Below are 24381 nucleotides of genomic sequence, written 5' to 3' on the forward strand. Positions count from 1 at the left end.
AGGAAATGTTTTGTGTCTGTATTTCTAAAGTTGGAACCCAACCATAAGATTTGTGTAACTGATAAAAATCTGCTATTCTACTGTACTGAAGCAAATTTCCTAATAAATGCCGTTGAAATAAATTAGTTAAGAGTACAGAATGGAATACCTAGATTATCGCAAACCTTTTAACCGAAATTAGGTGATCAGCCTATTATGAATTCATTTAAATCTTTAAAAATTAATGTATTCTGTTCAGAAATTGAGGGATGAGAGACAGTTGTTTCTCTGCTCTATCTGTGTTTCAACTTCCTAGAAACTACAATCTCCTGAGGACTGGTAAATTAGATAAAAGAAAACATTGCATTAAACTCAAGGTACGAAATTATTATACATTATTTTATGTATTTTTATATAAAAGTTACAAGTAGCAAGCATATGACACAGAAATGGAACAGTAACAGCAATAACTGTGAATGCATGCTTTTTACAATGTATCTAATAAAGGGATTTTTGCCAACTCAAATATTCAGTAACATACATGCAGATTAATTTCTCAATGTCAAATTCAGTCATATTGCTTGATGCTTATCCAACAAACGTTTCTATTGAAGTGATTATGAATGGCTAAATACCTGATTTCAATAAATTGTTCCTGAAATTGGGAATTTTACTTGCAACAAAAAGAAGAGAGAAAAACAAAAAGATAAATGACTGATAAGCATAATAACCAAAGTCTTATTGCCTTCTAGTAATTTTACTCAACACTGCTGAATTTTTTCATGATAAGAGAATAGCTGGTCAGAGTCCATAAAACCTCTAGCTGGTGTTTCCAAGGACGATAGTTTCACATTTCACTGTAGCATGTTCAAAATCACCCAGGAGCGCACTATTCTCAAGCAGTCTATATAATGAAAACAACGTACATATAACAAAAATTCAATGTAAATCTTCTTCCACATATCACACAACATAGAAGTAAATAAAAGACATAGATCAACTTAAAGAAAACTATTACTTAAAATAAATAAATAAATAAATAAATAAAAGGACAATCTCAGGAACTAATTTCCTCCTAAAGTTTCCAGTGAATCTGCAAATATATTTAATAACTAAGGAGCACTTTGTGGCCAGAAACCAGATTAAAAAAGAAATGTATTTTTGTACAATGGGAATATCTTGCTAAGGAGGTAAGATATGTCTATACCTCTTAGGTTTGCATAAAGGCAATTAAATTAAATTGGAAGATTGTCCACTCCCTCTTTCAGACAGCTGAGATAGTTCAGTATAGATTTTTCCATTCAGAGTTTGCATTACTGGATAAATAGTTTTCTGAAATCAAAACTAAGTTAAAATATGCTCTCTCTGAAGAAAAAAAAAATGCAGAAAAATATTTACTTAAGCCATCTACAGGCAATAAAACCATTAACGGATTATTTCACTATAAAATTGCTTTACACATATATACACATAAAAATGTATATACCCATATCTCTGTTTATATATACACATATATAAACTGACAGACTAGCAGTTATCCGTAGCTCCATTATAAACATCTGAACTTATGTTTATTAAGTACTGATAAAAATTATGCAAAATGAAAGTCTTAGAAAATACTCCAGAAAGTAAGTTTAATTTGAAACATTAACCTTAGTGCTACAGAACCTCTAAATTTATCAATACCAACAACACACTCTTCCCCCAACACTTCACAAGATTGGGTGAAAAAAAAATTAACTGAAAACATATAGTTCCACATCTTACTGACTTGAATTAAATGGCCAAGTTTTGCATTCTATTTCACATGCTGTGGCTCTAACATTTATTTCCATAAATAATAATTAAGAAAGAAATAAATGAAATGCAAACGCCATGCAAAGCACATGACTATTATGCAGCTGGAATTAAGAGAGTTCTTACTAAGGGCTGACTGCAATTCTGTCAAGAATAAGGAATTAACAGATTTAGTTTAGTTTGCAATGCTAAAGTGGTCATTTGGCTTTCAGTTTTTTTATCATTCAAACCTGTTTCCATATAAGATGACATACAATTTGAGACCTAATATGCATTTTAGCAATGTAACAAATAAAATGGAAAGCAACAGATGGTTCAATTGCTGTATAGATATATTTACTTACCTCAGGCTTTTCTCTTAGACCCTAGTTGTGTTGTACTCAGACTCATGTTTGCTTAGAGACCCAATGAGGCAGAACCTGGAATGTTACGGCTATTTCATTCAAAATAATAGTGTTTGCATAGAAGAAAATAAATATATGCATATAGATACTTTATAAACAGTACACTTTGATAATCTGATAGTTACTCATGAAGTAATTGACATAGACATGCAATTGGATTAAAATAACTAAAAACCTGTCTTTTTTTTTAAGATAAAGAAATTCCTTAATGTGCAAAGAAAATATGGAGGGCATGTAAACTATAAGAAGAAATGCATAAATAATGCATGCAAGAGAAAACACAAATATATTAAAAAAGGGTTATGTATTCTTTTTCAAATAAATTGTTCATAATTTTTTTCTTTTTCTTTTACTTGTAAACTTTTAATCATTCATATTTACAGTGATTCAAAGTGCAATATACAGAAAAAATAGCTTTTTTTAAAAATATTATGCTTGATTTTTCTTTTTTTTTATTGAATAGAAATATTCCCTTTAATTCATTTTTATATGTAAATATATATGTGTTCATTATGTGGTCTCATGTTCTAATCTGTCTATCCATGTTTATTTGACAAACCAAAATACTGTGATCAATAATGGAACAGATACAGTAAAGTTTTGGAAATACTGTAATTCATTACAGAAAAGGTAATGTGCCATGAGGAAAGGGGTTTCCTTGCCTCAGGACTGTGTTCCTCATTCTTGTTTCATGCCTCAAAATGGATACATGTATCTTTAATTTATTGATGAATTTATTTAGAGATGGTTAGACCAACAGCGGGTGATATTCAAGGCCACTTCAGTTACAAGGAAATGTAATGTGGCTGTTCCAAAAATCTAAATTCACAGTCTTCTTTGGTTTTTAAAAATTGTACCTGTTCTCTGCTGACCTGTGTGTATATGTATAGGGGTATATGTAAAACAGTAAAAGAAAAAGAAAGAAAGAAAGTAGAAATGTAACACAGAGATACAGGATCCTTCAGGAAAGAGGAGCAGAGATGAGAAAGAAAGACAGAAATAGATAATATAATGGCATGTGCTATCAGGAAACAGAAATTTAAACAATTAATAAAGAAGAAAAAAAATATGTCTTTAATGATCAAAGAGTGAATGTGTTTGGGCAATCAAGTCCTTACACAATAGTTAGTCTTCATCAAAAATCTATTGATACTGACCGCTGAACAGCTTTATCATGTCTGGACAGCCTGTGACTTGTGGTTGGCACCTCTTCGATTTCGTCTATCTCGCACGCATCAGCAGCATCTTGTGAGTAGCTATGCTTCATGACAAGGATGTTTCTCCTGTTCATGGGCTGAACAAGTGGTTTTACAGGCTGGGGTTGTATTTCTGTCAAGACAGAAGGATCTCTTGTGCTGAGGTTACTACGGCTGCCCTTAAGACTAGACACTTGTGATCCACAGTGATGGTCATGAATGCATTTTGAAGAGGATCTCCGCAGTTTATGATAATTTTCAAAGTCATCTGCAACGTCAGCAAGGTCAGCTGTAGTCCCTGTCCCTCTAAGGGTGCATAACTCATAATGAGGAGGCTCAAACACCTCCTGGAACACTGTTTGATCAAAGTCTGCTTTCCTTTGGACAAATTTTTTACGAGGCTGCTTGATCTGTACTATAATAGAGATAACAATGAGGATGATCACAATGCAAGACGTCACCCCAATTATAGTCCCACTGGTATTGGTAAGTTGGTCCAATAGGTTTGCTTTTCTTTTTTCTGTGCAACAGGGAATAAAAAAAAAACAAAAAAAGCACAGCATTAATTGCAGTTCAAGAATACAAACAACTATGATGGGTTCACAGATTACTTCAAGGCTGAGCCTAGTCTATTTCTAAGTTCACTTAATCAATCTCACCAACAAAGAAGGGGAAGAAAGATATTTGTGAAAGCCAAATAAGCAACACACAAATTCTTTATGTGCCTATTCTCTTGGAAACTTATTTATTCAGGGTATCTTGCAAGTTTAATTAAACCAAATAATTATTTTATTTTTTTATAAAAAACAAGCAGATGGCTTCAGTGTCACCTCTGAACTCCATTTGTCTGCTAAAGCCCCCAAGACTTTTACAGATGTTGTCTTCATTATTTTCTCTCTCTCCCAGTAAATATATGCAGCTAGGACATTAGGTTCTATGAAAGAACAAGATTTTACAGGATTTAAGTCTAATATTTGCAAGCTGAGTAGGAATTTTGGCAGCATTCAATGAAAAAGCTAAATCAGGATATTTCTGTTTCCCCTCTCCCCCATTAATTACCAAAACTTTTCTAAACAGGCATAAAAATCCAAAAGCTGATCATACCTACTTCCCTTTGCTCAAAAGCCTCTAATAAGTTAGTCAGCAAATTCTGCGTTGTGAATAAGGCAGAAAAAATGAAGTAAAATAATAAAATAAAACGAGTTTCCCCTCCTCTTGTGCATCTTTCTCTGCGATTGGCTTTCACAAGGCTGCAGGCACAAGATGGTGACTGAGCCTTGTAGCAATTCAAGTTGAAAGTGTTTGCATCAGTCTCTCTCAGGCATAGCAAGACAACTGTGGTTAAGTTTCAACACCCAGTTTAGTGTAAGTTTTCCTAGCAATGCAGGACATATAAAAGGAATTAAGAAAAAGCCTTTGAAATGGAAATTATTGGCACCAAAACAGCAGCATTCATCTCTTCAAAATCTCCTAGTTACCAAAACTTAAGTCTTCAGTAGATCATTGTCTAAGCTTGCAGATTCACTCAGTGTTTCTCTAATTGACTGACACAGACTCTGGAGAAAAAGCAGAGTTAGGAAAAGCAACACTGCAGCAAACAACATTTTTGCTGGAATCAGCAAACCTCCTTTCTGTAGTCAGAAAAAGAAGAAAGGATAAATGCACAAGACCTGATAAAAGATACTTGATGAAGGAAAGATAAAAATCATTCTGGAAATTGAAGAGGGATGAAGGTTTTCTGTTTTCCTCTATTGTGAAGAACTAGAGAATGAATAATAATTTCCCAATTGTCTGTTTAGTTTCTTTGAAGAATATTATGCTATGCCACAATTTAGCTGTGTTCTTTTGAAGTGTATGTTTTCATTTGTGTTTTACCCTATTTCACTGCTTGTCAGGATTCTACAGGCTTCAGTAGATTTATGGGCTGACTGCTAATCCACTTCATTCTGAATTTTTTTCTTGATTGGTTCCTAAATTTGGCATATCCCATGCTTTCAGGAACAAATCTGCAGTAAGGGGGAGACAGGGGGATACAAGACAGAAGTGAACTCTCTCCCTAGCCTGCAATGTAAGTTTGCTAAGCTCTTTTCCCTGAAGACAACACAGATGCTGTTTTGGGGCTTGTTTGTGTGGTTTTTGTAACAGAACCACAGAAATATTTAGAAATCATGGATAGGAACATCACTCCCTGCCTATGAAATAAAAATTACATCTGATTCCCAGATGTAGTATTTACAAGCTTGTTCCTTGCACTCAATTTCACAAGATTTTAGGTAGATTTGGTTGCTTTCTTACAGTGTTAATTCCACCTTCCTTTATAAGACTACTATTATGGGCATAGCATGCAGCTAAAAGACACCTGCTACTCTTATATTACTCCACTACAAAGGAAACTATGGCAAAGGAACCAAAATATTACATTTAATTATACTTTAGGTTGTATGGAAAGCAGAGACCAAGTGATCAGAAAGCCTCCTAGAAGTGCATAAACAGACAGCAGGACATAACCAATGCAACATCAGAGGAAAAAAAAGAAAACACTGAAAGTAAAATCCACTGGCATTTTTTTACCTTCCTTCATTTTCTCTATTGCTTAATGTATGGTCTCTCTGAATTACTCTTCTGAGCTTTCACCCATTTGGCACATACTTAACAAGAAACTGAAGATTATGTGCTGTATCTCATGCAGTGCAAATGACAACTTTTTCAATTCTACATGTTACCTTTGCAGTGGTTTTCATCCCAGGGATACACACAGTTCTGGAGTCCATTGCAGACCAGTGTATTATTTATACACATATTACTGTGGCAAAAGAATGTGTTGGCTTCACAAGGGGCTAAAAATGAGAAAAATGACAATGGATATTAAATTAGCAAACCATTCAGCCCTCCTCTACAAACACATCTAGGAGTGGACATGTATTCTATAATAAGACAAAGCTATACAACATGTATTCCTTGTGCATATTAAATATTTGACATGCAACATGGACAGCAGTCAAGCCATAAACTCTTTTATTATTCTGTGGCAGGAAGTTCTCAGTTTTGCCTAAAATGACTGAATCTTCCCCTAGTATGACTCTCTTGGACGTAGCAGGTTGGATTCTAAACATTGTTGGGAAGTCACCAATGTGTTATCAACAGTTTAACCACAGATCCAAAATATATCACCCTATGGGCTGCTATGAAAAGAGTTAACTGTATCCCAGACTGATCCAATGAGTGACAGATAACATCTTCTAAAGTTTTTGCTAAAACCTCAATTTTATAGGAAAACTTTTGTGACTCAAAGAAGATATGTACTTGACGGCACATATCAATGGTGTCTGACCAGCTATACACAGAGAAAGTAAAATTATTTTAAAAACCTTTTAGTCATAAAAAAGGCTACAGTCAAGAAGCACCCTTTTGATCACAAATATGAAGATAAAGAAGCACAACAGTCTTCAGTGTCCCTGAAGCACATGGCCCGTAAGAATCATGCAGATTAAAGTTGCAGGAAAATGGTTTTACTGAAGTTGCAGGAAAATGGTTTTACTGATGTCTCTGTTTTATTACTATGAAGAAATTGCCTGAAAACCTTTGGAAGGTACTGAAGATGCTGCTAAACTGTGGTGTTTATGGAAGTATTGGGAGATCATTAGGTGTTGGGGCTGAGAAGCTATTGCTCCAAAAGTGCATAATATAGTAGAAATAAATTACTCCTCATATCTCTTCTTTAAAAGAGAAAGACTTCCGTAACTTAGAAGAGCTACAAAATTTGTCAGTGTTAAATTGTCAAAAATCAACTCCTTATTTATTTATTTTTTATTTCAAGCAATCCAAAAGTGTTATTAGAATTATTTTTAAGGGAGAGATAAATAATAAACTAAGACCTAACTAATCAGAAAGCAGTTATGATGCTCCTATTACAGTATTACTGATACTTTGAGTTTGATACTTCACAGAAATTGTTCTCCTCTGCAACTTTAGAAGCAGTTCCTATGACAACATAAATGCATAGCAGAGAGAATTGTTTCGTGGCTTGCAAATGAAGGACAATACAAAGGATTTGTATGACTCAATAGATCATGTCAATAAATCTACTTACCAATAAGTGTTTAAGTTAAGATATCCATAACTGGCACATTTGGAGCAGTTATGGTGTGTTAAGCAAAGAATAAATGCCAGAAAAATCAAAAAGCACACCCCAAATATGTAACCACTCACTCAGATAAAACACTATATATACAATCTATCTCTTAGCCAGAAGACATCAAGCAGCCTGTCCACTGTTCAATTTTTGTTTTCAAATCTGGGATATCATCTCTTGAAGTGCAGGTAGTCTGGTCACATTTTAAGTTTGTTACAGAAAAGATTCTACTTTATGCTGGGCAGATCAGAAGAGCACATGTGAATATTAGAAAGGGAGGATATTTAGGGACAGTCCTTATCTATCTGTTGCTGTCATTTGGGGACAATGAAGGCTGAGCCTGGAGGATGCTGTGCCACATCCTGATGTGACACATCACGTAGATAACACATCAAAGGCATAATCGTCCTTTCACGCTCTGGCTGCAATCCCTGTTACCAGGCAAGGTGAGGATCTTTTAGGATGTTTCCCACATGCAAGAACAGTCTCACTGCCTACTCTGAGTAAAAAGAAGTGAGAAACCTAAGAAGATCTAAAGAGGCATCCATTCAAAATACAAAGTGTATCCAAAAAAAAAGACTCAAATGTCAAACAGAGAAACTTCACAAAGTGATGCAGGAAAAATGGGGAAATGTTAAAAACCAAAAGCAAACAAACAATCATTTGCAGGATTAATATAAGTTATACGATGAAGCCCACAAAAAAAAAAAAAAAAAAAAAAAACCAAACAACCAAACAAACACAAAAAACCCCAACCAAAATGCCAGAAAACATTCCAAGTGGAATGAAGGCTCTTAGAAGTGAAGTCAGAAGGACAGAGTGCTGTCTGAATTCAGAGGTATAATGGTGATAAGTAGAAAAGAAGAACTGAAAGAAGGCAGTAAGGAAGTGAAAATAAGACAAAGAAAGAGAGGCATCTAAGGGGAAAAAAAAGTGTCAAATGGTTATTTTATTCTGCACTAAAAGAAATAGTGAGATTTTCTATCAAATGAAAAAAAAATTAGAAAAATTTTCATAGATGAGAGAAAATAAAGAGCAATAAAAAAGACCATTTTTCAGATTAAAGAAGGAATAATTCTACAAAAAGGTGACAGGGACATCTGGAAATGAAAAGCAACAGAAAGGAGGAAAAAAGAATGGAAATTTAAGTTTTCTTAAATTGTGCTATTGAATGGTGGAGGAAAAAAATGGTATGTGAATAAATGTCAAAACAAGATGAATAGTGAAGCAAAGCAATTTCAGAACATCACAGCAAACTTAGCATGAGAGAAACTCAAATGTAAGATTCAGAAAACTAATGACGAACAGCCCCCCCTTGTTCATGTTCGTAAAATTAAAATAGCCAGGTTCTCTATGTGGTCCCAAGAATGCAGAGTGATTAAACTGGACAAGAAGTCAATATGTTTTCCCTATTCTAATTAAGGTATTTTGTTGGAATGAATGAAAGCATAAAGGGTAGCTGAAAACTTGTCAGTCCTGTTATACGTTGGAAAAATTTGCTTTCTTGCCCAAAAAAAAGGCTCAGCAAAGGACTCTTGGGATGCTACATCAAGGTCATTCTAGTAATACAAAAAAGATAAATGAACTGATGGAAAACCAGGTTCTTTCACAGCAAGATGGATCTTGTCCTGATGCAGTCTTAAAGCTGTTACAGAACCCAGCACAACAGTGGAATCAAGCAGTATGTGACAGCAAGCTTGTAGATGTTTTCACAAAAGGAAACTACTGCTATCATTAACTTCAACTAGATAAAGCAGCACAAACCTCTCCACACACCAGAAGCCGTCCTGTATCACTCCATGGTCTCACCCATCACTATATAAATGCCCTTTATAAGAGAGGAGAGCAGGAATGCAGAGAGCTCGCCCTGGTGAGGAGCCGAGTGACTTTTTGGTCATGATTAGTGGAAAGCCCAGTGGAAAGCTACCAACACTGTAATTTGTGTCTGGACTACTTGATGAGGAACAAGCAGTCAATGAAACCTTCAGGCAGCTGGAAGAAGACTCACAATCACAGGCCCTGGTCCTAATGGGGATTTGAACCACGTAAAATCTGTGGAGGGCAACATAGCCGGGTACAAGCAAGCCAGGAAGTTTCCAGAGTGCACTGATTACTTCCTGACACAGCTAATCACAGAGTTGATGAGGGTAGCTCTTCTGTTCCTCATACTTTTATAAACAAGAATCATTTGGGAAGGTGAATGTCAGGAGCATGAGATGATGGAGTTTGGGATGCTTCAAAGAAGGAACAAACAAAAAAGCACAGTCAAAATTCTGGGCCTCAGAAGAGCAAAAGTTCACTGTTGAGGGGTATGGGGGGACAAATGCCATGGGAGGTGGTCCTGGAAAGATACAAGTTCAAGGAGAGTTGGTTGATTCTGTAAGATCACCTCCTCCAAGCTCAGCAGTTGAATATCTGGAGTGCCCAAAAATCAGGTGAAGGTTGTAGTTATCCTGCATGGATGGACTATGATCAAGTCCATCTAACTTTGACTAAGCACAAAGTTAGAAAGGATACATATAAGTGGTAGCAGTAGGGCAGCATGATCCCAGCAGAAATATGACTTCTCTGAGTGGAAGGAGCTAAGGTTAAGGAAGGTTCAATCAACTGGACAGACATGAACTCCTGGGTCCTTATATGGTGCCCCCAGTAGGTGACTCACATCACTGAGAAGCCACTCTTGGCTATCTCTGAAAAGTCCTGCTGACTGAAACCTCAATGGGCTGGGTAAACTGGATCTTCAAACCGATTAACAAAGGGAAATGTAAAGTCCTGTGCCTTGGGAGGAATGATTTCATGCACCGGTATGTGCTGGGGACTGACCAACTAGAAAGCAAGCTAGCAGAAAAGGTTCTGGTACGCAATAAGGTCACCTTGAAAATCACCTTGAGCCAGCAATGTGCCCTTGTGGCCAAGAAGGCCACCACCATCCTGGACTACATAAAACGCAGAATCGTCAGCAGGCTGAGAGGTTTGATGCTTCCCTTCTATTTAGCACTGGAGAGACAACATCTGCAGTGTGTCAGGTTCTGGGCTCCTCTGCACACAAGGGACAGAGATGCTTGCAGTGAAATTTAATAGAATAGAAAATAGAATAGAAAATTCCCTTTGAATGCAAGAACTAACTTTTACTTTGAGGCTGGTCAAACACTGTGCAATAGCTGGTTTGCCAAGTGAGGTTGAGGTGTTTCCATCACTGAAGATATTCAAAACCCAGCTGGGCACAGCCCTGAGCCACCTGCTGCAGCTGACCCTGCTTAGAGCAAAAGGATTGGACTAGACCATATTCTGGAGTCCCTTCCATCCCTTCCATGGCTCTTAAAAAACCCCTGACTATATTTAGAGCAAAAGTAACAGCTGGGAACACACAATTGTATTATTTCTCCTGTGCCTCAAAGCTGCCTTGAGTCAAGCTCTACCAAGGTACTGGCCTAGAAGTGAGATTAGCATATTCAGCACAATGAATAATTAGTAATAATTATAACACAACTGAGAAAATTAGAACTACACATATAATTCAACCTGATATATTTTGATAAAGTCTCTAATAAATTCTTTGATTTTTACAGGACTAAAATACTATATTCTAAATTAAATCAATAATTAAAGAAATATTTTAGTAGAGGTTCTTTTTGTAGTTTGTAATTGAAACAATAATTACTTTTATATAAAATAACTGTTTTTATAATATCATAAATACAATATTAAAAAATACCAAACATTTTCATTCTGCATTATTTTAATGATAATATTTTCTTTTTATGGCTATTAGTGCTATGTGTAAGAATACCTTGTATCGTAATATTCAAACAAATTTTATAGTTCTTTAATTCAGTATAATGCAATATTTCCTGCTTTGCAACAGCTATTTACACTGAACACAAGATGGTGCTCTCATCCTAGAAGATATATAAGCATGTTAACAGGAATAGATATGCTATCCCAGTCTTTTTCAGGTATAGGAAATGCTTAAAAACCCCAACTGTAGCAATAATAACCCTCTCTCTGTTACTGAGAATGTAAATGTGTTCTGTTTCTAGTACATCTGAACATATGTAAAAAAGTTCTGTTTCTAGTACAAATTAGGAGATTGTTATATTATTTGTATTTCCAGAAGGTTGCCACCACAGTGTTCAAAAAACCTTCTGTTTGGTATGTGAAGGTTACTGCTTTCAAAATTCTTAAAAATTAAACCAATGTAGTAGCCTATATTTTCTTACTGTGGGAAGGTTTTAGAAATGCAGGTGCCCATAATCTACACTTTTTAATTTATTAAAAAACCTTAATATTGTAATCCCGAAAAGCCCTAAGAGAGAGAAATATAAAGTGTATTAATAGTTCTTCTATACAGTTCTTCATTTCAGTATAGAAATTAAATATTCCATGTTATGAATAAATATTATATCATTGAGATATTATTACATAAGTAACAAAACACACTATCTCTGTGCATTAGGAATAATTTTGTTGGGCATTGCAGGATACTCTGGATATCAACTGCAGTCATGGGCAGGCCAAAATATTCTTACAAGATGGAGCTAAAAGCAGATCTGTTATGTTATGGAGCTGGTGTGCAGCCTGGCTGCTCCTCTTCAGTGCAGCACTTTCTCCAGGGTATTTCTCACTATTTCTCAGCACCATCCACAGTTAGTGCAGCTCCTTTGCTTCCAGGGTGAGAACTAGCTGAGCCAGCCGGCTTGGGTGTCTATGCTGTACTTCATTGAACTCTGTGGATTTACCCTTTGAGCCTGTTTCAAGGAAGGGATTTCAGGCCAGGATGGGATAATCTTAGACAAATGTCCTACCCTACTTGTTATTTTTAGGCCTATCTCTCTCCCTCCTTTCTCCCTTTCCTTTCTTGTCATAACATTTTTGAAAGGTCTTGCTTCCTCCTAAGGGTGAATGGGAAAACTCTGAAATCTTAACAATGGTTAGATGTGAGAAACATTTTACACTGAAGTTGTTGGAAATTTCACACCTACTCCTCCTCTCCTCAAGATAGCTCATTGCCTCATGCTCTGCACACACGAATTCTTTAAGTACAGATCATTTGGATTTTCCCATTGTTCTGTAATGAAAAATAAGACTTTCCTCCATAAGAGAAGGAAAATTTAAATTCTTCAGATGTTCCTTGAATCATCTTTGAAACAGAAGTTGCCTATCAGTCTCTTCAAGGAAAAATATTTATTGAGAGACAGTTTCACTTGCTTTATTAAAATAATAAAATTATTAAGATTGTTATAGGATTGTGCAATACAATAATATTATTTGCCATTAATAAAAAAAGTCTTGTTAAAATACAGCTATTAGAAACTTGAAAATGAGATGGGCTTAATACTGATGCTTTCTCAGTCACTTTCTGATAGCTCTGTGAAAGATAAATATAACTTTTATGGGTAGTTACTATCATGTACAGATAAATAATCTAGTCTTTCAAAAACACCTATATGTGGTTTCATGGGTTTTGGTTCATGATTTTTTTTTTGATATACAAACTCACCAGAGAATGGCAGGTCAGGAGCCTGTGCTCAGAGCTCCAGCCTGTGTTCTGTTAATACACTCTGGGCACCACAAAGAATTATTTTGTTCAGGGTCAGAGAGTCACTGGGATGCTTAGCCAGTGTGGGTTTTTCACTAGAGATAGCTTCAAATAGCACAGAAGGGAAGAAAATCACAGATGAGTGCTCACCAGTAACGAGGCAATCCCAATGGTTTCCTTTTAAAATATTAGTGTGGAAGCAGAGAGCAAAACCAGCCAAGCTGCAATCTGTTTACATGCCTAGTCCTTGCCTAAGTCCTTTACATGCCTAAGCCCACAGGTTGCACTAAACAGCTTGCTCTTCCCTTTTTCAGTGCTTAGCTTTGCCACAAAAACACAGTCCCCAGTGCTGCATACCTGCAGTCCCTCTTACCCATTAAAGAACTGCCCATGCTGGGTGATCCTCTTCAAGTCTGTAAACAAGAACTTAAGTGCTGTTCCTTGATCAAACTGGACACTACTCTTCTAAGCATGGCCTTGGACTTCTGTTCAAATATGAGCTTTGTTCATAGCAATGAAATAAGAATGATAGAACTTGTGCTTCATTAGGAAAGTTGCATATGACAGGGCTCTAAAGACAGACTTTGAGCTCAAAGAGACAATAAGGAAGGAATGAAGTCTTTCTGGTCTGGGGTTTCTGGTGCAGGGTTTGGGCACAAAAGTCATGCTACCAGAGGGCAGTCAGAGGTGAGAAAGTGAATATCTTGTCTGCTGTGCATACAGAGGGTTCTTCTCTTATGCCATATGCCCTGGTTCTACAAATCTGCTTTTAGGCTAAAGCGTAGGTGTGTCTGCTGAGGAGCAGCTCTTTGAAGAAGCTGTAGGTGTAGCATGTCTGTCATTAATCAGGCTGGAGATCACTCTTCAATCATGGAAAATGAAATGAACATTAAGTCAGTGGGTGAGAAAACAAAGACTCATTTTTCAAGTCTTCTTATCAGATGAACAGACACCTACTGATTATACCAGATTTTTGTTTACCTTTTACTGATCCTTATATTAATTTGTTGGATATTTAAAATCTAGTGTAATAGTGAATACCATGCACAAAAATATGATCATGGTTAGAAGACATCTTAAAAAATAAAAAAGTAAGGACACAAACAGTCAAACCCCAAAATGACAGTTGGAATAGTTAATAATGCTGACAATGAAATATCAGAGCATCACTATAAATTATCATCTATTAAGAATTAATCAGTTATTAAGAGTTACTTAGAGCTCAACTACTATTTTGACAATGATGAGAATCATTCCTGATTTTCTGGTGCAGGGAATTTAACAACCTCATGCATTGTATACCTTTCCTTAAGACATATTTACAGCACTGCTGCTCTGAAGGCATCACTCTGAGAGGTTTGGGAAATTATAAGAGCACTTTTTAGATGCCAAAAAAAAAAAATGCATACATATTTTAAATGGATTTGGAACACCCTGATTGGAACATATAAAAACAATCATGGAAGAAATCTCTTGAAGATCTCTCTGTTCTGCACAAATGTCAAGTCCCCAGGAAATGGGCCTGTAACTGGAATAAACACTGAATAGACTTACACTGAAAGAAAACAATGCTCAGGCTTAGTAGCTTGTTTCCACAAGATAGCGCTTCCAGTACACAGAGCCTTGTGTAAGGGAAAACTCACAGTCTCAACAGCCTAACTCCACAATAAGAACTATAGGAGAAACAGATCACAACACCTCCTGGTCATTCCCACAGGAACAGAAAATACTTTGTCACTCTTTACCATGCACGTTACTGCAACATAAATGTAATCTTCCATTTTATTCTTTTCTCAGCTCTATATAAACAAAATAGATTTTTTTTTTCCTCTTTCTTTGTCCCTGAAGAGATGCACAGGTGTCTGTTCCCTGATGCACATCTCCCTGAATGAGGTCTGACATTCCTTCTCTTCCATGCAGATGATCTAATTATTCCCACACGCTGCTGAAAGGTGCTGCAGTTTACATGCCATGAGCTGTGTCTCAGTGTGTCTCACTGACATCTGTTCTAGCCAGCTCCTGACAGCCAGCACCAGTGTGTGGCATAGGGCAGCACTTAGGGACAACTGACAAGACACAGAAAATACCATCTGCATCACCTTTAAATCTTTAAAGGTAATTCCCACCATTAAAATCACAGATGCAGTATCTTCTACTATTTATGAGCAGGCTGTGTAGACATATTTCCAAGTATTATTTAGCCTTTAATAAATTTTCTGCTTTTAGTGAGCAATGACTCTTCAGAGCAAATTTACAGAAAGCACATTATGTTAGTATTTTGAATTTCTCAGTCAGAATATTTTTCACTATAAACTATCACCTGCTTACAAGAAAGGAGTAGCTTATAAGGTGTAGCATGTCAGGTAAATATATTAGGAATATTTTAAGAGAAAAAAACACCACATTTTTCCTTATTATCCTTTAAAATACGAGAGCTTTGCAAACATACACTTATTCAAACCTTCATTTCAAGTTAGTCATCATAGTGCTTCACTCTCCAGCTCTTTATATGCTGTGAACCTCCAGTGTCTATGCAGTTGTTTCTAAGGTAACAGATCAAGATGCCTTGTGAAAAAAATGAATCAGATCTTGAATATTCAAGACATCTCCAGTTGCAGAAATGAGAAAAGGGCAATATCATCTCAACCAAGGGTTCTCAGTGTCTTTTAGACCCCAGCCTGGTTTGCAGGCAAGAATAATATAATCCACCCTAAGGCTGTGAGTGTGAGAGTACAGCGGTGCATGCAGTTTCAGGCATGTAAAATGTCAGAAATTTTTTAATCAGAGCCATAATTAAGGAATTACGGAGGCTGTTCTCAACAGAGACTCGTTGCCTCATTGCAGGGTACACACACATAGAATACAGATGAAGAATGTGTTTGGTGGGTTGAGCCTTCATTCCAACCACTGACAGTCACAAAGAAATCTTTCTTTCTGTCAGACACACGATACACAAACCAAAAACACATAAAAAATTAACACGAACCAGCACGTGAAAATAAATGCACCTTTCTAAAGAGGCCAAATATGTATTATTCCTATCAAAGGAAACAAATAGATATCTCTCATAGGGCTTTCACAGGATTATCTGGGTCAATAGTTTTCAGTGATTGGAACTATTGGGTTTTCTTGAGGGATTTTTGTGATTTGATTGTTTCTTTTCTTAAACTGGCTAGAACTACATTTTGTTTCCTTTACAGGTTATATTTCTTATTATCTAAGTCCAGATGTCATATAAAATATAAACGCAAGTAAGGCAAATAAAGAGAATATTAACCAAAATATGAAAGGATTTTAGAAAGCTTTTGTTGCTACAAAAAAACCCTAAACTCTTTGCTTAACAATATCTGACACATATGTTCACTGCTATACGCATACACCCACTACCTGTGCTAAAATAATCATAAGGTATTCTTCAAATGCATATCATAATGAGATCTAAAAAACCAAATTCAGAGAAAATGATCTGACTTGATAAAAACTTTAAGAGTTGTATTATTTTCCATGTTGTGTAAGGAAAAACTTTCATGTAGTTTGGGGATCAGGCAAAAGTCACAGTTATATGACTGGACAGGTCATGACCACTTGTACCTGCTTTCTTGGTTTTGAATCTTGCAGTCTGTCTGCTGCATTAAAAAATATTACTCACTACAAATGCTTGGAATAAGAACTGGTTAAATATTTATATAGCTTGTTTGGCAACATACTTCAGTGACTGCTCTGCATGAAGAAAATATTAACAGATTTTGGGACTTGTATTATTGAACAAACTGAAAGGAAGATGCATTGATTAGGATCTTACGTTCTTGGAAAGACGTGAAGAGCATCTGGAATCGGCTGTTTCGACTGCCTTCATCTGCCCACATGCGGATTACACCCAGGCCTGTCCTCAGCATCACATCATTAGCAACTGTGCTGCAAAACTTTGCCTTCAAATCCTCCACCGAACTGCTTCCGTCATACACTGCTACAAAATTCCTTTTGCATTCGTTGGAATTCTGCATCTCGTAGTCCAAAAATCGCAAATAGATCTATAAATCAATCAAACAACAAAGGGAACATGTACAGACATTTGAGAATGACTGAAAAAACATTAAGCAACTTTGCTCTATGTTGCAGGAGAAAGAGTACATAGCAATTCACTCAAAATAATTTTTCTGGAGCTGGTGATCCGTAGGGCACTTCTTCAGAAGGCCATTAATATGCAAACTGAGCACTGTTTCTACTTCCTGGTATTTTGTCTTGCTTCCAAGTAGAATGTCTGAGAAGATCTAGATATTTCTTTGTTCTTACCTACAGTAAGGTCCTAATTTGCAAATACATACTTTTTTTTTCAGAAGTATGTGCAAAGATTCTTCAAGCTGAAGGACAGATGAGCTAGAAATTTCTTCTTTTACTCCTTGGCACAGTATTGCTCTATTACATGACTGACATGTGAAATAATAAGGCAAATCATTGCTGCTCCCTCCCCAGAGTCAATGTGTCATCTTATACATTTCTGCTACACTGATTCAGGAAGTGAGAATCTAAGAGCCAGGCAGAACTCCATCATTAATCTTTTTATGTTTCCTCAAGGATCTGGCCACCATCTCAGCTCTTCTAAACAAAGCATTATGATAGACATTTTGTAATTTAAGTGGCTTGAAATCAAACATATTTTGTGTAAACTCCTAGAAACCTATGTCTCTTGCATACAAGTTAATTGTCTCACAATGTAAAAGATGCACTGCCCTTTGCAAAGAACTCTTTAAAACTACCTAAAAAGAAGCAGGGGTGAGGATAAAAGACTATTATTTCATATTCAAGTGTATAAGGACTTTAGGATAAATCACCAATTTTAAAAGCAATTGATTATAAAAGCAACATCAAATATTCAATTCACAGAGAAGTACTATTTTCAATAAATACATTATACATAATCAAACTGCCAAGGGTACTCCTGAGATTTCAAGAGAATGATACAGAAAGGTGAATTAGGGCAGAAATTGTATAAAAAGGCAATAAGCATACACAGCATAGAGCTGTATGCATCTGCACTTGAAAAAATTACTAGAAGAAGCAGCCCCACTGTATTAGACATCAAATATACCTATTTCCAAACAATTTTATTGACTTTGGTTATTTTTCATATGCACAGAACAAATGTTTTATAAGCTCCTCTGCTTTTGCAGAAAGTTCACAAGCAGTGAATATCCTAGTAGTAACAAGCCTCACTATTTCACCTCATTAATATATTAAAACTCTTATGGTTTAAGAATTATATGCTCTCAAGCAGTCTGCTACAGTTTAATAATAGCTCAGATTTTTTAATGGGCCTTTTCAGGTATTATATTATTGTATATTTTCATTCCTTGTTATGCTTTGCATAAATGTCCCTCTGAAAAGAATATCTGAAAAATCTTAACTAGCCAATGAAATTAGGTATACCAACAGCACATTTTTTTTCCTAATATGTTATTCTTACAGTGATTCTTACTCATATTCCATAATTTCCATTTTTCAGAAGAGTTCAGAGGAATATATTTCAATTAAAGTGCAGATAAGTCTACTTTACTTTCACCATGTATCTTGGAGTTTACATACCATAAATTAAGGACTCTGCTTGTATTAGTCTCTACAAAATGGAACAACTAACAGAAATGCACAAAGACATATTGAGATGGAAATATCTTATATCAAGGTATAGTCTTTACAGTGTTTTTCACTTCATTTACTGCTTGTTCAGTGAAACAGTGAAATGATACACACCACTGTGCTGACGGCGAAAGATCCCACATGGGGGAATCCCAAAAGGGGGAGGGAGGTATGGGAAGAGGCAGGGCCATGATACAAACACCCGAACTGACCAAATTTGGGAACACCAGAGAGCTGCTTCTGTGTCCCAGACTCCAGATCCTCCTTCTCAAGGAGGTGTGCAACAGGCACTGTGCAGCCCTGGCACCCAGCCTCTCCTGGGAAGCTGCTGAGACAGCCCATAGTACATCTCTGCATTACTTAGGGAATTAAGTGTGCCCCTTGCTTTTCTCTTCTCACTTAACTGAAGCACTCTGCTTCAGATGGGTGTCCCAGCACCTGCCAGCCTTGTCACAGGCAATGCAATGAAATTTTCCTGCAGATGATTATAGGCAATATTGCATACATATGATTGTTTCCCAGGAAGAGAAATGAGTCAGATTGTTCACAGAGAACAGAGGGCTTGCAACATGCTTTGTCATGAATCATTACTTTTAATGTCTGCATATGCCTATCATATGCACACCATTTATATTTATATGCCATATATATACATATATAAATATATATATATGATAGACCACAAAGTTATACTGCAATGTACCACATCACATTTTTGTCTATTCCCCTCTTCAGGGAAGTTTGTATTTACTCCAGCAAAAAAGATTACATTAATCTGACAGCAGAAAAATGATAAAACTATACCTACTGGGTGAAAGGCGTTGTACTCTTGTTCACATGTTCTCTATTTCTATCCTGCTGCCTTTTATATATGCATTTATATGTACAATTGCATGTGCATATATATAAGTACATGTATTTCTTTTAAAGGGTATCCCATTTCAGCATGGAGATGTGATTTTTATGAGTTTTCATTCTTACAAGAAATGTGTGCTAATTCTCACTGTGGTTACAAAATATCAGCTCTCCCAGCAATTTCCAGCATTCATCAATTATTCCTGATCTGTTAAAAAACACTGTTCTTATAGCAGCACAGATAAAATCTTATTTCTATGGGCTTATCACTTGACATTCTTTAGTTTCTGGAGGCATACCAGCCTTATAAAATAGTAAAGTATTTCTTAGAGTAGCAGTCATAAATACTGAAAAGGAATCAAGAGAATAATAACTCAGCATTTTGTTTTGAGTCTTCCAGGGGAAGAAGCCAAAACCTTCAATTTTTCCCAAGCCTGAATTCTGCTGTCAGTCACACCTGTTCATTCCTCTGTGTGGGAAATTCAGCCAACACTGTAACATATATAGACCTGATAGGAAATGGAACCACTAGAAAGAAATATTTGACTTCGAAATATATGTCTAGCCTGTAGAAGAAAGATGCCACTTTCTCCAGTGCCATGAAGTTTCATAAATTAGAGAAAATAAGCTACAGATATTCTGAGGTGAGTTGGAGCTTCATTTTCATTGTCTTTGGAGATGACTACTCCTAGTACTTTGTATAAAATATTGAGGACTTTGTACAGCACACCCTGAAATCAGGGGGTATATTTCAATCTATTTTTTTGAATCAGACCTTTAGCTTAAGACTGCAGTGTATTTTTAAAAGCTGGAAACTGATTACACAAACTGACAACCTGATATTGGATCAGATTTTATTTTAAAGAGCTGGAATAATTTAATTGCATCTGCACGCCTCTGCCAACTTGTATGGTTTCATTGCTATATATTTGCCATTGTTCCTGTCACTGGCTGTAAGACCCACACTGGCAGAAGAAAATGACTAATAATAAATTGAGTTCCCCAGGGAAAGAATAAAACTGATTATATGACAAACTCTTATTTAATGCAAAATGTTCCCTATACATAGCTTTTTGAAATCAGGGAAATATTCTCATCGTTTTTGCTGATATGTGGATGTCACTAAAACAAATGGATCAGAAAGTGAGAGAAAAATTATCAATATTACTGGTTATTTCATTTAGAGAGTTCTTAGCCATTACTTCTACCATCAGTGGATAAGAAACTTTGTTCCCTGAAAGAAAATTAACTAAAGCAAAGGTCACAGGCTCAAACACCACCATCTGCCTTCATTAAGCATTTTTTCATTGATGCCAATAGAAGCTTTTGGAATGAACATTTCCATAGATACTGACACGTTATATTAGCATAGTAGAGGCATTCTTGCTGAAGAGAACATCTTATTTGAAAGAAGCATAACTGCCATATCTTCTTCTTTCACATTTTTGCTGCAAAGTTTTAATAAGACATTTTTGTCAAGTCATCAGCTCCACATTACTTAGGAGAGGGGGCTGCTCAAGTATTAGATTAACTGAGTTTTGAGATGTCACTGCAAATGCCAATGTCATTAGCAACAAAACTGATAAAGCCTCACTGCAACTGTGGCATATTACACTCAATCACATAATATTTTAAATAATTCTCTTGTCACCTGTAAGTTTTGTATGGTCACCATAAATAATAATCAAAAAAGGAAAAAGGAAACAGTGGGAAAGTTTTACTACTTCTTTTCATTTAAATTTGAAAACAACAAAAATCTCTGACTGAATATACTCAGAAAAAACCCGCAAAATTATTGTAAACTACGAATAATATATCACCTTAGTAAAATAGTCAGAGTATAATCTCCTCATAGTGAATCACTTCTGATGAGTTCTGCTTTTTAATCAATCACTGAAGGTTAGGGATGACAACATGATTGATCAGGCCAGTCAGGAAAAGCTTCAAACCATATCCCAGCATATCAGACTTAATATATCTGCAGAGACACTCAGTCGCCTTAAACCAAACCAAACAAAAAGCCATCATTCAGCTGCCAAAAGTAATTTAAACATAAGAGAAAAACTTCCTCTTCATCCTAGTGTAATGTCCAGATTTCACATACTCTCCTTCTGGGTCCAGTCAATTCACTTGTAAGCACAGGACTGGGTTAAATTGTCCCGTTGCTCAGTGATAAGTTACAGCACCTGCTTTATTCTGCATCTTTTTTAGCTCTGTGTGATTAACAAAGTACTTTCAAGATGATTCCTCCAGTATTTAGGCCTGGGAAACCCAGCTTTTTTAAAGCAGATTGTGCAACACTAATTGAACTCCTTCAAGGCAACCAGACACCACGTACACCAGCCTAAAAAGCATGTTAACAATGAGGCTTGACTTTGTCATCTGAAATGGTCTGTCCTATGGCTTGGATGCTATATTTTATTTTTTTTTTTTTTTCAATCAACCTTAGTTCAATGCAAAAGTGTTATTAAGACACAATCTGTTGCATTTTTGTTTGTTATTTTGGGGGATTATTCTACATTTTTGGTCTTTCTGTTACTAGTCTGGGACCACGTTGTGCAAACAGAGAGCTCCATACCTCATATTTTTTTCTTTTCTGGAGTTCGGAGAATACTGTCTGTCAAAGATGACAATTTTATATGGTACTTCTAAGATACTGTGATTCACAGCCAAGGCTCACATACCAGAACACCAGTTTTTCTAGACAGGTAAAACTCTGGATTTCTTTGTTTTGTCCTATTTGTTTCTTCAAACTTCTGTGACTGTCCAATAGTTGACACTTACTCTGTCAAGTCATCCTCATTTTTTTTTCTCTTACAGTCCAAAAATGCTCACAAGTAATATTTGCAACTCCTTGGTACTATTCTGCTTTTAAACACTGAAAACTGGAAATCAAATCCTGATTCTGCTGCTCTTTTTGACAGACATTTTATTACTTTCTTTAACAGCTTTTTAAAATTACATTTCTTAATAGCTGTTTGGTTTGAGGATGCTGAGTTTCATTATATTTCTATACCTGAATGGAATAGATTAATGGTAATTTAAAAGTGGGGTTTTTGACAGTGTTACTCTGGCATGTGCATTGACATGCTTTCATAGCAGAGATTCTATATACATGATTCCAAACATGTACTTGTCTTGCCCCTTCATCTCAGAAAACTATTTCACATAAAGGATTTTAATAGTTTAATGTAGGTAAACAATATTTTCTACTTGTTTTAACATAATTTGTTGACCTTGTACTCACCATATACACATACTTTTAAAAATTATAATAATTTTTTTATTATTATATATAAATATATATTATAATACTTTATATGTAATTTAAAAGTGTAATGCTTTACTTTTAAAAATTATAATAATAATGGTTTTTGCATTATCTGTAGGTTAGTAAGCTTCAGAGTTTCTTAAAAGAAGTAGATCATCTGAAGTTCGCAAAAGTATCTCTGGCTGTTAGGTTATTCAGCCTTTAAATTTTATTTTTCTCTAACATTTCAAGAATCACCACTCAGAGGGCTCCTATTAAGTTTTAGTGCACTACTTAAAGCTTCTCTTCTAAAACTGATTAAGAAGCCTCCAAAAATTAGTGCATCTTAGTCTTCCAGTGCCAACAGCTTAAACTGCTTTTCTTACAGGCCTCATCTAAGAGCACAGATTTCCACTTCACATGGGAGAGCAGAAAATGTTTTAGTTTAGTCAGATCAGTTCAAACAGATTCACTCACAGCTCTGCAATTTTCTTCCTCCTGACTGTCTAGGAAATGCATATATAACAGCCCAGTCTCTCTCCAGACTGCACTCCCTATGAAGGCAGGCACCTGGATGCAAAGATTCATCCCTCCTTTGGGTCAGGAGCATGCCAGGTAGCAGCGCAAACCCTTAGCAAATATACAAGTGTCTTGATCACACTGGGTCCCACTGCCCTGCTCCCAGCCTCACTCCTCACCACCCCAGCCTTGCCAAACTATTGGCCCCCTTGTGTTTGGGCCAGCCCTGCTGCCTGGGCAAGCCCAGCCACCATGGCCAGGCCTGTCCCAGTCTCATTTGTCACGTCCTGGCACTGTGGCCTCTCTCATCCTGGCCCCCTCCCATGTGCTATGTACCCCCTTCCCACTGCAGCCCCGTGGCTCTAGCAATTGAATTTGCTTGAAACAGATGCCACCACTCCCTGGCAGCTCAGGATTAAGAATGCTGCCATGAGGTGCCAAATCTAGACACTCATTAATTGATGCTTTGGGTTTCCTTAGTCTCTTGTGTTAAGTCTTGCTTGCTATAACCTTTGTCCAATATCCTGTTCAGGTTGGGCAATAGAATTAGACATCACTTTGTCTAACTACCTTGTAACTTCATTTTATTTCTCATGGTGCAAATAAAGAGGCTACTCCCACTATTTATTCAGTCTAAATGTACTTCTGCCCTATTCCTCCAGAGCAGATTATTTCCACTGGACTAGATTCAAATTAATTCCTGTTTTGATGCTGTTTCCTGAGGTGCCCACACTGTCTGATAATAAATGGTGTTTCTTATAGCACTGCTTACTGGTTTGCTTTTTTTTCCCAACATAAGAATATCATATTTGTAAATATTTTATTACTCTTACTATTAAGTTCTGCTGTGTTATTTTTTCTACAGAGCCTCTCAAAAAACAAGCATAACACAAAGGTGCCTTGCTGGGAAAGTTGCCCACCAAAGAGAGCACAAACATGGTTCTGTCTTCCTGGGGGCTTTGTCAAATTATGCTGACCCATCCAACATAGGAAAACACTTGTTGAAAAACGCAGTGTTGAAAAACACTATCCTCCAATGCTTCACCCTTAACAGAAGGCAAGAATTTCTTATTTTC

The 24381-nt window shown here is 36.2% G+C and overlaps 1 protein-coding gene across 1 annotated transcript in view; it reads right to left on the bottom strand.

The window, feature by feature from the left end:
• Window positions 1-359: 359 nt before the first annotated feature.
• The window catches only part of NETO1 (neuropilin and tolloid like 1), a 62672-nt gene continuing 38650 nt past the window's right edge, over window positions 360-24381 (bottom strand). Inside the window, exons 7-11 of the mRNA XM_054285267.1 lie at window positions 16850-17078; window positions 6100-6213; window positions 3338-3896; window positions 2121-2195; window positions 360-883 (exon numbers count right to left, since the gene is read on the bottom strand). Of these exons, the coding sequence (XP_054141242.1) occupies window positions 2135-2195; window positions 3338-3896; window positions 6100-6213; window positions 16850-17078 (963 nt within the window). The 3' untranslated portion in view covers window positions 360-883; window positions 2121-2134. The remainder of the gene's footprint in view (window positions 884-2120; window positions 2196-3337; window positions 3897-6099; window positions 6214-16849; window positions 17079-24381) is intronic.

Source organism: Melozone crissalis, unplaced genomic scaffold, assembly GCF_028551555.1.
Source record: "Melozone crissalis strain CALT ecotype California unplaced genomic scaffold, PUWL_Pcris_2 ptg000042l_1, whole genome shotgun sequence".
Classification (NCBI taxonomy): domain Eukaryota; kingdom Metazoa; phylum Chordata; class Aves; order Passeriformes; family Passerellidae; genus Melozone; species Melozone crissalis.